The 13,467-nt window shown below is 45.7% G+C and overlaps 1 protein-coding gene across 2 annotated transcripts; it reads left to right on the plus strand.

Annotated features, from left to right (window-relative positions):
* Positions 1-3,537: 3,537 nt before the first annotated feature.
* Positions 3,538-11,417, plus strand: YWHAH (tyrosine 3-monooxygenase/tryptophan 5-monooxygenase activation protein eta). Of its 2 annotated transcripts, none has more exons than XM_086473935.1 (2): positions 3,538-3,633; positions 10,736-11,417. In XM_086473935.1, the coding sequence occupies exons 1-2, from the start codon at positions 3,538-3,540 to the stop codon at positions 11,381-11,383; spliced, it is 744 nt and encodes a 247-aa protein (XP_086330061.1). In that variant the 3' UTR covers positions 11,384-11,417. The 2 variants fall into 2 exon arrangements, with proteins under 2 accessions (XP_086330061.1, XP_086330060.1); XM_086473934.1 differs by having other exon boundaries at positions 3,538-3,624; positions 10,727-11,417.
* The last annotated feature ends 2,050 nt before the right edge of the window (positions 11,418-13,467 follow it).

The following is a 13,467-nucleotide window of genomic DNA, read 5'->3' on the forward strand; positions in this document are numbered from 1 at the left end:
CTTTGATAGTCCTAAGCCCATGAAAAAAATCTGTCCTTACAGCACTGTGGGAGCATCGTGCCCCGTGTAAGTGCTGCTCACAGGACTTCCAAGGCCAGATGCCCACACACTCTCCATCTCTCTCTCTGTGCTATACTCGTCTCTACTTCCTTTGCTGGGATGTGGAAGCTGGTTAACCTCCCCCATCAGCTGGTAGTTGCTTCTGTTTTCTCTCTGGTTTTCAGTGTCTTGTCCCCGAGACTTTTGTCATTTAGCACTTCCCTAAATAAAACATGTCCTTGCTGCAGACAAGAGAGGGAACATCGTTTGCTCCAGGGATGAGGAGGATGTTAGTGGCAGGGAATTTGTAGTTTCATGAGTCTCAGGAATAGTGCCGCAAAAGGTGCGTGCTCCCTCACTGCGACCAGGACAGCTGAAGGGGGAGCCTGTCTGCCCTGGGGAAAGGCTGGGAACGGCATAGGGGAGTGTCCTTGTCGTGTTTCCTCTTCACCAGTGTACCTTGTAGCTCTGTCTCCTCAGCTAAACATCAGCACCGGGGAGAGGCCCTCTGAGACTGCTTTGGTGTCCCCAGTGCCCCTGCGTGGAGCCGAGCAGAGAACTAGAACGGCATTTCAGCAGGGAGCTATTTGTGGAACATAGGGGCTGCCCGATAATCAGATATGCCCGTGGAGCAGAGCCACTGCCTTAGGTCATGGTGCAATTTTCAGTACCAGAAGTTTCTCCATCTACAAATTCTTGCTGGGTGTGGTCACTTTGCCGACCACTCTTCATCCTGCCTCATGAGAGCAGCATTTCTGAGCTCCTGCCTGAGCCTTGCTGGAATCGTGGAGCTCCGTAACGTCACGTGTGATGCCTGGCGTTGGAGCTCGGCAGGGGAACCGCAGTTAGGTCGTGTTTTGCACCCTACTCAGCACTCTAGTAAAAGGTCTGCTGACGGTTCCATTTCCTTGTCTTTAAGACATTGTAACTCAGCTTATAAATGCTGTAGCAGATGAAAACGCATTGTGTGAGTTCTCATTTGCTGTTGTTTGTACTTCTGGAGCTCTGTGCCTCCACTGTTGGAGCTGAAGATCCAGAGCACTGGGCACTGTACGTGCAGGAGAATATAGGTACTCTTCCACAGACCTTCTACATGTGAAATCAGTCTCTTCAGTTTGTTTAGGTTGCAGTCAGGCTGTAGAACTGCTGTGCACGAGGTTGCCTTATTTTAGCACTTTTCCTTGTAACTGTTGGATTTAGACATGTGTCTGGTCTTGGAGCAATGAGGTTGTATCCACCTCGAGATGCTTTAGACTGAGAAATAGCCATTATGCAGAAGCTTCACTTAAAAGAACCGAAAGCATTTATTGAGCTTGTGTTTATGTGTGTGTAGATATATCCATAAATATTTGGCAGATTAACAGAGGCTACCTGGTTCAGAGTGAAGAACTGGTTTTAAAAATACTTCGTAATCTGCTCCCCTCGGGAGTCTGCAACTGCCATAGGGGACAGACCCTGCACCTTCTCGGAACTGTTGGAATGCTTTGCACACTTACTGCTCTCTACTGAGAAGTTATTACAACCGCAAAGTTTCCAAACCAGGGAAGCGCACTGGGCTTGCTGGATTGGCCCGTCTCTCACTATTCTTGCATAAGTGTTAGATACAGTAAAATCCATATTTTTACATCGAATCATACCTTTTCAAGAACATGTTCCTCTGTCCATAGATAAAATTTTATCCTTGGGTAAAATCAGTACGAGCTTTGCATTAACGATGATAATGAATTGGACTGATACTTGGGATCCATTCTGTTAAGGTTTTATACATCACTGCCTTCTCGTAGAAACAGTGAGAATATAATCCCGTTAGAAAAGGGGCACCGTTCACTTGCTGATGGGTGCGTACAGCTGTGTGCTTCACAGCACTGCAGAGAGCTAATTCCTGAACATTCTGGCAACCCGCTCATAACTTCCTACATGTGATTTTTACCTTTCATGCTTTGTTACCGTTTATTCTTATTTGTCATAATATTTATTTGTGTACTTAAAAAAACTAGCAATATTTATCTGGTCCCTTTCAAAACTAACTGCAGCGTTTATTTTAAATTACATTAGGGCTTAATGCACAAAAGCCAGCAACGTCAGAGCTGGGGCTAACGACACCTGCCTGACACAGGGGGCTGGATTTACTTGACTGCACCAGCACTGAGGGTAGTGGGCGAACAGCATCACGGGCGAGACCAGCCGCGCTCCCCGGCCTCAGCGTGTGCCAGGTGCTTCGTGCCCGGTTCTCGGGGCTGAGAACTGGTGGGAGCCGAGACGGGTGTAGGCGCTGTGCTCCGCCGCCCTGATGCTGCACCGTCTGGGGTGAGCAAAGCTCTCCCTGGTGCACAGCGGCTCCCCGGGTGCGCGGTGGTGCAGTGACGTTTCAATGCTGGCTGGGGGCTGAAGAGAAGTTAATCTATGATTTATCACAAGAAATGAGTAACGTGGAAGTTGGCATCTCTGCAGCCACCGGCAGCAGCTGTGTCACCTGCGCCATGCTTCTCTGGGGTGGCTTTATGTAAGGCCGGTACCTCCGTCCGTGTCGGAAAGAGGAGCTCGGCTGTTACGAGTGAACCTACGCGGTAAAACCGAGCGAGCGGCATCTCGGGCAGGGCCGCAGCCCCGGTCCGCGCCTGCCGCCCCCGCAGCCGGGGCCGTTTCGGGGCGGCCGGGGTGCGAGGTGCGTTCGTGTCACCGGGCTCAGACGGAGCCGTGCCCGCGGCTGTACGGCCGCGGTGGCGCAGGGGCGGGCAGGGGCACGTGGCAGCGGCCCCTCGTTGCACCCCGCGGGGCGGCCGCGCTCCGCCGCTGTCCCCGCGCGAGGCGCGGCCGGGGGCCGCGGCGGCAGGTTCGCGCCACCTCCCCGGGCGCGGGCGGGCGGGCGGGCGAGGCGGCGGCCGGCCGCTGAGCGGGTCCTGCGGCGCCGCCCGAGCGGCGGGAGCCCCGGCCCAGCCCGGCCGGCTCCGCAGTGCCCGCGCCCACCGCCCACCTCCACCTTTGCAGCAGTAAAATGCAGCACTCGCAGCGCGCATGCGCCAGCCCCCAGCCGGCGCCCCGGGATAGCTATTTATAGCAAGTGACGTCACCTAGAAATAGAACGCGGGGGAGCAGCGCCCCCTCCCCTCCCCTGCAGTCTCCTCAACTCCGCCCCCTCGTTGCCTTCCTAGCGCGCAGGCGCAGGCGGCGGCAGCAGCGCGAGGCTCCGAGCCGGGCGGAGAGGCGCGAGCTGCACACGCCGCCGAGGGGACGCAGCGAGCGCGCGGCTGCCCGCCTTGCCGCGGTCCCTGAGCGCGAGGCGCCAACCGTCGCCGGGCGAGCGCGGCCGGCGGGCGAGCGGCGGCTGAGGGCAGCCCAGCGGTCGCCGCGGGAGCGGGCGAGCGAGCGTGAGGCGGCGGCGCCGGTTCGGTCCCTGCTCGCACCACCCGCGCGTTTCGCGGCGCAGACCCCCGCCCCCCTTCCTCTCTCTCCGAGGGGCGCAGAGTGCCCAGCCCAGCAGCCACCACGGAAGCGGCTATGGGGGACCGAGAGCAGCTGCTGCAGCGAGCCCGCCTGGCCGAGCAGGCGGAGAGATACGACGACATGGCCTCGGCCATGAAGTCGGTGAGTGGGGCTGGTAGCGTGGCGGCGGTGGGTCGTGCCCGGGGAGGAGTGTGGCGGGTGGGTGGTGGCGGGGGAGGGAGGGGAAGGAAGTCCGGGACGGTCCGAGGCGGAGCTGGGTCCCGGGGAGGATGCGAGCCGCCAGGTCCCACCCGTCGCGGTGAAGAAAGGAGGGCGGGAGCAAGAGCCAGACCTTCCCGCCGGGACACCTCGCCGCCGTGTGGGGCGGTGCCCGTTAGTTACTACCTGCCTCGGGGAGCGATGAGGCAAACTAAGTCGGTCCCAACCGGACCTAGACCGCCCTTCTACGATTTCTTTTCTTGTTCCCTTCATTCTCTCGTAACGACCCCCTCGCAGCGCTCCCGCTCCCCTGGCAGTCCCTGCCCCGGGGGTGTGGCTGTCCCCATGCCCTCCTCTCGCCTCCCTCCCCCGCCCCGCCAATCCGCCGCGCGGTGCCGCAGTTTGAACGCCGCCCGCCTCTCCCCGGCGCGGCGGGAACGCGGCGGGTTCTCCCTCTCGCCCCTGCTCGAGATGGGGGCCGTCCTCACGCAACGAACCCCCCCCCCCCCCCCCCCCCCCCCCGTGGGGGTGGTGGGTTTGACCTTGGGGTGCGTCTCCCCTTGTCGGGGAGTCTGGGGCGGGCTGGGGGCTGGCCGGGTGGGCTGGCTGCTGCGGCGGGGGGTGTCTGGGGACACCGCGCACGGCAAGGGGAGCCCCTTCCTTTTCTAGGCGTTTCTTTTGCCTCGTGATAAAGGCACAAATAAAGGCCTCGCCCACCAACATCGGCGCTCTGAGTCCAAGATAGTAGCTGCATCCGGGTACAACAGCTACAACGGGGCACGGGGAGCATTTCCCGAGCTTTAACGCTGCCTGTTTGCCTCTTCTTTGTAGGGTAACAGATTCTCAGTGCGTTCTGTACCCGGTTGAATACTGACATGTGTTTAAACAATCAGTTACGGTTGCAGCTTGGCTCTTTTCAGAACCAAGCAATGAAAATTACTTGTACTGACCTGTCTGTACTGATACATAATAAAATTGCAGAATGATGAAACTTAATACGTCTAGTTCCTTTCTTAACAACAAAGTATTTGTATAATCTGAGTTTTAAGGGTAGTGTTAATGTCAGTAAATGCTTAGCAGTGTCTTTGCCGTATCTGATCTGTTCTTACTGATCTTGTCCTTTGTGAACACCAAAGGCCCCAAGAGGAACTGTTTCCCTTGAGAGTACTGCTGTTTAAGGACTTGAGATGATTTTAGTTCGAAAGAGCAACTTCAAACAGAGTTCACATTTCTGTTGTAAGAATCAATCTATTTAGTTTTGTTCAGGGGCTGTGATGTATGTCAGGTCCCTTAAATGAAGGCAGTAAAAATACACTTATTCTGCTGCTCTTGTTCACTTTTGCTATTGTGTCATAATAAATACTACAAGTCCAGTTCTAAAGCAGCAATACTGCCGAGTATCTCATTATCAGAGGCACTGGACATTAAAATAAGCTGTATTTTAATGATACTGCTAGAATTCTTGACACGTGTAATGTGGTAACAGCTCTGTTTATCTCTCAAATATTTCAGTTGCTAATCCTAAAGGATGAAGCGGAGAAACCACTAAAATCCACTGCTGCTCTAGAAGACTGTATTTCTAGCTGCACTTAGATAGCTTTTTATTTTTCCGTATATCACTGAACTACAGTGTGTATGGCTCTCTGAACATAACGTGAAACAAGCAGAACACAGTTGCTATACTTCAGGAAATATGTAAATAAAATGCATACAGTGTGTATGTCCAGCTGTCTTTTTAAACTGTCCTAATTGCTATGCAATCTTCATTCATCTTGAGTCACAGTATTGTCATCTGTAATGCTACTCTTGATCTCAAATAAGTTGTATAATGATGAAGCCAGCCGACTCCTGGGCATTTATGAAACATTACCTTATAGATACTTTAAAAATACAAAAAGTAAAGCTGAATTTAAAAGGCAACAGTTTCCTTCTGTAAGCTGTTCGGTTACTGTTGCGTGCCTGTAATGTAGCACCTGCTGGTTACTGGCGTTCGCAGGTGTTCACTCTGACACGGTGATTTCCAGAATGATCTCCAGTGTTTGAAGTCGATTTTGTAGGTCTGAGCATAAGCTCCTGTGAAACATTGTTCTGTGCTCTGTCTGTTCTCACACAGTTAATATTTCCTTCTGTTTCAGGGATTGTAAATAACGGCTATTAAGAGAACTTTTTATCCATATAGAATAATATTCAAATAATCTTCTTGCACTCCAGAGATGTTACACTTCCTTCAGCAGAAAATCGGCATTCTAACCCGGGTATCTATTCTCAACGCAGGATATCTTGATTTGAAAAGTTCCTTTTAAATATTTTAAAAAAAATCTCTGAATATAACATATCTGATGGTTTTTACAGGTGCTATATGAAAGTAGTGTGCTTCCAGTGTAAACAGAAATCTGAATGGTTGATTAATTTCAGTTCTAGATACTCATCACCGCACTTTTCTGATACACAATATAGCCCACTGCCTGACAGTTACTCCTAAAACATAAAGTAACAAAGACTATTTTAGTGAAAGCACATTTGCATGATTTTTGAGACTGCCACTAAAGGAAGAAAAAATATGACCAGACTGCTGTTTCAGCTGTCAGTATAGAGCTGGAGCAACGCTTGGTTTTCAGTCCTATCAGTTCCTCCTTTTAAAGAAAAGCCAGATGAACCAGCAGTTGTAGCTTAAATAAGGAAACTACTCCTTGGCAATACAGTCTTTTGCTGCTGTTAAACTTCTTTTTCTCAGAAGAATTCTAGTATTTTGGCTTATAATATATAGACAGGAGAGGAAAATGAAACTTTCACTTAGTTTGCTTTTAAAATTAATGAGTTTAGTTTACTTTTTTCCAGCCGAAATTATTTAAAAAGAAAGTACAGTTGTATGTAAATGTGCCCCTACTTAACGGCATTCTTCTAAGGGGTGGGGCTTTCTCAGTGCATTAAATACTGCTCAGGGATTCCGGCTACTTGAAATAACCCTACACGGTAGGTAAGAAGTTACTTATCAACGCGCTGGGGAAAGGTGTGCTTTTAGTGTAGGTAGTAAAGGTTCTCACGTGATGGAACAAATGCTCTGGCATCTGGAGAATACAGCATTGAGTACCTTTGGGTTTAGATCGTTCCAGCAATAGTCAGCATTTTAGCTGCATAAACCCTTAGTATTTCAGCCAGTATTAATCCTAACATACAGTGCTCAGCTCCTGTCTTAATTTATGTTGCTTTTCTAGTATAGCTGCATAGGGGGTAGAGAGTCACTGATACTTTAAAATTGGTAAGGTGGCTCTGAGTCACATGAGATGTATAATTTTAAAATTAGTCGTTTGTGAAACCTGTAAGTGTGAAACAAATGTAAGTCTTGGAGTGATCCGAAGATTTTTAAGCAAAATAGCTTGAGATTCTAATTTAATTTGTAGGCTTTATCTGTGTATGTAAACAGACTCAAAAGTTTGGGATGTCCCGTATTTTTAGTACTGTATCACCGAGTTCTTCACATCAGTGTCTGGTGTTGGGTTAATGACCTACATGTGTGTAGGAGAGGGGAATGAGATGCCTTTAATGCAAGCAGTATCCTCCCCTGCTGTCAGATTCCTTCCTGGCTGTGGTTTTAGACAGTGAATCTGGCTGTAGAACTTCCAATGCTTGATATAAAACATGGAAGCCATGTGATACAAGAAACTGATCTGGTTTAAATTCATTGATCTGGTTTCTATTTGTTCAAAAATTATGGCCTGTATAACTTTATATCAGGAGAGTTTTAATAACAAAAGCTGACTTTATACTGGCTCGGGTACAGTCGTTTTTGCAGCAGCTTGCTAAGAACTGGCGCTAGCTGTGACTTGGTGCTCAGGCTGACAAAACAGGTATGATCGTGTACGTTCCATTGACTTGGGTCACATTCTGCTAGGAAATCCGACAGCACCTCATAGATCAGGTGTGGCACCCTCCCTTCGGTGCGTTTGCCATGTGAAAGCAACTCGGCCTGGTGCGGCCTGTGTGGGGTCACACACGGAAGCCATTTCTGAGCTCTGCAGTGCTATGCTTGGCAGCACGTGTATGTAGGAATGCCAGGGTTATAGTCAGGATTCCGATTTTTTTTCCCAGTAAACTTGAGAGAGAACTTTGTGGGCATAAAGCAGAGGAGGAGATACCTGTAAGTATTACAGAAATAAATGGTTTAGACTGTATTCTTGTTACAAAAAGCGGACTGTCAGTCTGAATGACAACTGCTAGTGTTCAATTGCATCATCTGGCTCGGGACTGAACATAACCCCAAACTTAGGTGTGAGAGAGGTGTGTCTGCGTAAGGCAAGTATAGAGTAACACCTGAGTAAGTAAATACTACCGTGAAGTTATACTACGGTTGGCTTTTCATCTTTTCCGTGCTTCTGTTTTTCGTAACAGCCGTTATAAGAAATTGGGTCTGTGTTTAAAGTAGAAAAGTAAAGGATTGCAGTCCCAGATCTTTCCTATTCAGGAAAGGCTATAGGTAGAATGGAAGACGGGAAGAAATAGCTTGAAATGCTGAAGGAACGTTTTCTTTTTCTCTGCATCATCCCTCCACATGAAGAGAAATATATCTGGTTTTATGTACTTCACTAATGTACTGGAAATACATAAAACAGTAGATAGCTCTGTAAAGCTTGCGTGTTTTCCTTCAAGTCTAGTTTCCTGTAATATAGCTGTTCCACCAGGGAGGGAGATGTGATTTTTAGATACATCTATGTGGAGTGTCAGCATTTTTTAGTTAGGCTGGGGAATAATTTGCCATGGACTTGAGTTGATGGTTCCCAGGACGCTTGTTATGTACTGTAAAACGCCATCTTGGTGTTTTGAATACGCAGAAGACATCTGTCTAAAAGTTTATATTGGAAAGGTTAAGAAATCACCTTAAGGAGGTAGAGGAACTAACTAAAACAAGGTTTAGGATGACTGCATGCCTTACTTTAGTTACTGAATACTTAAATTACCAGCATCTAGCAGGATATTTCGTTTGAAGCAGAGAGAAAGGGATGAACACGAAGGTAACAGTTAGCTGAGGGTAAAGAACAGAGGTGGTAAGTGGAGGAGGGCTGGAAAACGGAGGTGATGATGTATCAGGTGAAGAATTAGGATAGCTGTTGCAATCGTCTTGTATTGCTTTTGTATGGAGTCTGGACTGCAAAGCCAAGAGGTGCTGTTGTCCTGTCCCACTAAGTCTCATCCTCCGTTATTTTTGTGTCTTGTCTACTTTTCCAAACTCAGTTTTTATCTTTGTAGGTACTGTAGGCTAATAGTATATTAATATCACAATTTGTTTGTTTTTTTTTTTTTTGGATAATGTAAAGATAATGAAGACAGGTGGGGGAAAAAAAAATTTGTTTGGTTAAGAGATGTTTAAGTTTTAGCAAAACATTACCGACTCCTCTAGATCAACCACTGTGTTTGAGAACTTGCAATAAACTTTCAAGCAAAGTCCTCCAGCAGTGTGGGAATGACCAAATGATTAGTAATCCTCCTTGGTGGGTTATTTTGTTTTTGTAAAAGCAAGTGCTGTCCTGATAGACCGTAGGGACTAAAAAGCTCTTAGCTGAGCCTTCGCATCTTGAGGGAGTTCATCTCTTTGCTAGAGAAGATGATTTGGGTGGATCATAGTAGAGATAGTTGAGGGAGGGATTGTTGGGAGGACGTTGATTGGAAGCTGTGAAGATTGTGAAGGTGTCATTAGAGTTGATTCCTGCGCATTTCACCCTCTGCAGATTGTCTCTAATTGTATTAGGGCAGGCAGAGCAGTGTCTTGTGGGAGTTCTGGTTCCTGAGCTGTGGGGAAAAGGTATTTTTGAGATAAAACTAATTGACTTAGAATATTCTAAGAACAAAACCTAAACTTGAAAGTAAGCTCTTATTGTGACAGTTATAATTCATATAAATTGTTTTTTAGACTTGGAAAGATGCATGTTTATTGGATGGTTCACTGGCTATGCCAGCAGTCTCAGAATAGCATAAATATTTGTGACTTGATTATTTGTAATATGTAAATATTTGGTTGCAAACATTCTGATGCCTGTCAAGCAGTGTAAATATGCACATTTTAAAAGAAATAGTTAATGATTTTAACAGTGTCTGTGCAAGGACAAATTTACTGTCACACCAAAGTACATATCCTTAGAATTCTAGCAATACAGTTACTGCAGGATGCTTAAAGTAGTGGAGTTATATTTTTTTCATCCTGATTCCTGTGAGTTTAGTTTCATGTTTGTAAATTTGCAGAGGTAGAACAACCTCAAGTGACCTTAAGTCTGATAGGTTTCGTTGCCTAAATTAACCCAGCCGGTGAAATAGGCCTAAATACAGTGTTAGAAATATTATCCTTCCTCTATCTCAGTTTTTGTAGTAGGAATTTGGAGTTGATCATGGCTTTTTTTCTTTGATTTCCTTTTCTATTTCTGAGCAGTTTCTTCCATGTCCTATCCCTGAAACGTGTCTGCAGCCACCAGTTAGCAGAAATCAGGATAACTTTGTATTACATTGTATAATTGCTCACTAAGACTGAAAGATACCGTGAAACACTAATTCCGTTTGTACTAAGCAGAGCTTAATCATAGTGACTGCAGCGCTTCCACCTCTGCTGTCAAGTGAAAGCAAGCAGCAGGGGAAAGAAATGCAAGAACTGCACCCGTTTCCAGTGTCTGTGCTGTGTTCCAGATTCATAAAACTGGTATTCTAGGTACAGTTAAATTCATCATTAAGTGTGTAGTCTGCATAATTATAGCAGACTGCCTAAAAACCCTGAGCCTTTCTTCTGTGAATGCTTCTCCGTTATGCAACCTTGACTCACTTTTATTCCGTTATTGTGCTTTGCCGTGGCTTCTAAACAGCCGTTCTGTTACAACAGAACTGGGGGGGTTTCACTGTTTTAAGTCTTGGCTGCAGAAACGGTTTTAAACTTCAAATGTTAAGGGAATTTTGGGATCTAAAAGGAATCTTGAATTTTGTACTTCGTGATGGAAATACTGAAGGAAGTTTGCACACTCTTCTCTAAGACAAACCCTTTAAATTTGATCTTTGTCTGTATTTTCAGGTAACTGAGCTGAACGAGCCTCTCTCAAATGAGGATAGAAACCTGCTATCTGTAGCCTACAAGAATGTAGTTGGAGCTAGACGATCTTCCTGGCGTGTCATCAGCAGCATAGAGCAGAAGACTATGGCAGATGGGAATGAGAAGAAGCTGGAGAAGGTTAAAGCCTATAGGGAGAAGATAGAAAAGGAGCTTGAGACAGTCTGCAATGATGTTTTGGCTCTCCTAGATAAATACTTGATCAAGAACTGCAATGACTTCCAGTATGAGAGCAAGGTCTTTTATCTGAAAATGAAAGGGGATTACTACCGCTATTTGGCAGAAGTTGCTGCTGGAGAGAAGAAGAACAGTGTTGTGGAAGCATCAGAAGCTGCCTATAAAGAGGCTTTTGAAATCAGCAAAGAGCACATGCAGCCCACTCACCCCATTAGGCTTGGGCTGGCACTCAACTTCTCAGTGTTCTACTATGAAATCCAGAATGCTCCTGAGCAGGCCTGCCTTTTAGCCAAACAAGCCTTTGATGATGCCATAGCAGAGCTGGACACACTAAATGAGGATTCCTACAAGGACTCCACTCTCATCATGCAGTTGCTTCGAGATAACCTCACTCTGTGGACGAGTGATCAGCAAGATGAAGAAGCAGGAGAGGGCAATAATTAAAAAGCTTTTCTCTGTTCCCTCTTTCATCCACTTCACCATCCCCATCATCACCAATATTTCCTTGCCACAGTCACACTAAATATCTAGTGCTAAGCATATCTGTATTGTACAGCTGTTCAGATCTGCTGTCCACTTTATCAAGAAGCAGTTTCAGATGAGTCTTCATGGGCATTGATGGATTGATTGGCTTATTGGCCCTATTTATCTTAGTTGCACTCGAGCGGTGCAGAAAGATGCAGAATAAATGAGGCATTTTTAGTTTGCCTGTTGATTGGAAAATGAGAGAAAGAATAATGGAAAGTGATTGAAGATAATTAGATTCCAGTTAAATTTCTTTCCATTTGAAATGAGCTGACAGTTCTGTTAAGCAGTACATTTTGTGCATGCAAAGTAAATTAGCCACCCCAAATTTTTTTCAGTCAACGAAAACTGTTAAGCTGATGTGAAATGACAACCCTGTTCATCAGTTTACAATAAAATGTTTGAAATGTGAGGTTTCAGTAGCAATTTGGTTTTTTTGCCTCTAACTTATGTGCACAGTTTCTTTTAATGCAGTGCATCTACCTAAGAGTTTTGATACTTGTAACCTTTTGCAGTTGTTTTGAAGAATCATGAATTTATTTTTTGTAAACTCTTTGGCTGTTTAGTTGTCTGTGTATTCTGACAACACTATGTCAATATTAGCCCATGTTAAGATGGATAACTGAGATGCCAGACTTCTAAATTAAATGTTTTGGAATTAAATGAATAAAATAAAATGCTGCTTCGGGGATGTTATCTCTACGTAAGCTGTCCTGTCTTTTGTTCAGAGTAGAGACTGAGTTACCCAACACACCACTGATGGGTTAAAACACATTTACTCAAAAGTTTAATGAGAAGTTGCATCACATACTAAACAAACAAACAAACCCAGTATCCTGAAAAGAAGAAGAAAAAACCCCAACCAACCAAAACCCACATAAAACCCAAAAAAACCCCACAGCCATCTAGAATGTGATCCCACACACCTGTGTTAAAGTGGAGTTTCCAGAGGTTTTTCAGCTACTTTCTTGATAGAGCAGTTGTAATGCGGTTTGCTCAGGAGCTGAAAAGTTGTAAAGAACATTGCTTGTCGTACCAATGTAGAGGCTTGTATTTGCTTCTGTCCACTGTAACTTCTAAACTTTATTTTCTGAAGTGCTAACCCCCAAGTCACCTTTACACGGGGAAATCCCAGTAACTTTATTTCATATTTACCTACTTCAGACAGAAGCAGTATTTGCTATTAAAGAATGCCTCTCTATTTTAGCGAACTTAAGTCTAATCCCCAAGCTTATGCTGTTTTTGTTCTTCTTTCTCCTAACAGTTAGTGTATGTGTATAAATGTATTGGTTCCGCACATACTTCTGTAACGGTATGTTAAGAAGCAGGACAGGTTAGCTGTTATGCGTGGCTGTATCCAGACTGCTACTGGCACCTGAGCTAGCTCAAAGGTCATGTAAGTTCTCATTTACCTAAATCGATTTTTCTTTGATTTCTGTGATAAATATTACTGGTCTGAATACCCACAACAACTACTCATAAAGCAGCGCACTGGTTATTTTTAAGTATCTGGAGGATTAGAATTTTTAATGGTAGATTTGTGTGTATTTACATAGTCTATCATCTAGGTAATTCTAGCTTTATTACATCAGTAAAGTTGGCAAAAACCGGAAGACTAATGCAACAACAGAGAAAGATGAAAATACAGATCCTTGATGTTGTACTATTGTGTCATTTTGAGGTGCTTGACCTAAAGTAGTTTGAAGTGTATAGTTAATATAAATTACTGCTGTTTGCCAGGGCTTATTCTGGAAGTCACTTTTTCTTGTTTGCTCCCGTTTCATCCAACAGCATACAAGTCCCTGGTTCTTTTTGCAAGTAAACCTTGCAGGAGCCTTCTGGCCAGTAATATCCATTTGGGCTTTACCCGTCTCCTAGATGCCTATAGCTTCCTTTCCTTGCCCTCAGATCTGCTTCCCTGCCCCTGTGGAACCGAGGTAAAACTTGGCAGTAAGACTGCCTTTTTGTGTTGAAACACTCCAGCCGGTTAATGATCGATATTA

This window comes from Leptosomus discolor, chromosome 16 (genome assembly GCF_034619465.1).
Source record: "Leptosomus discolor isolate bLepDis1 chromosome 16, bLepDis1.hap2, whole genome shotgun sequence".
Taxonomy (NCBI): Eukaryota; Metazoa; Chordata; class Aves; order Leptosomiformes; family Leptosomidae; genus Leptosomus; species Leptosomus discolor.

Excerpts from the sequence above, each read along its gene's own strand:
- YWHAH (XM_086473935.1), top strand. The coding sequence starts at position 3,538 with ATGGGGGACCGAGAGCAGCTGCTGCAGCGAGCCCGCCTGGCCGAGCAG. Across the intron at positions 3,634-10,735 it reads CCATGAAGTCGGTGAGTGGG|CTGAACGAGCCTCTCTCAAA; the intron begins GCTGGTAGCGTG and ends CAGGTAACTGAG.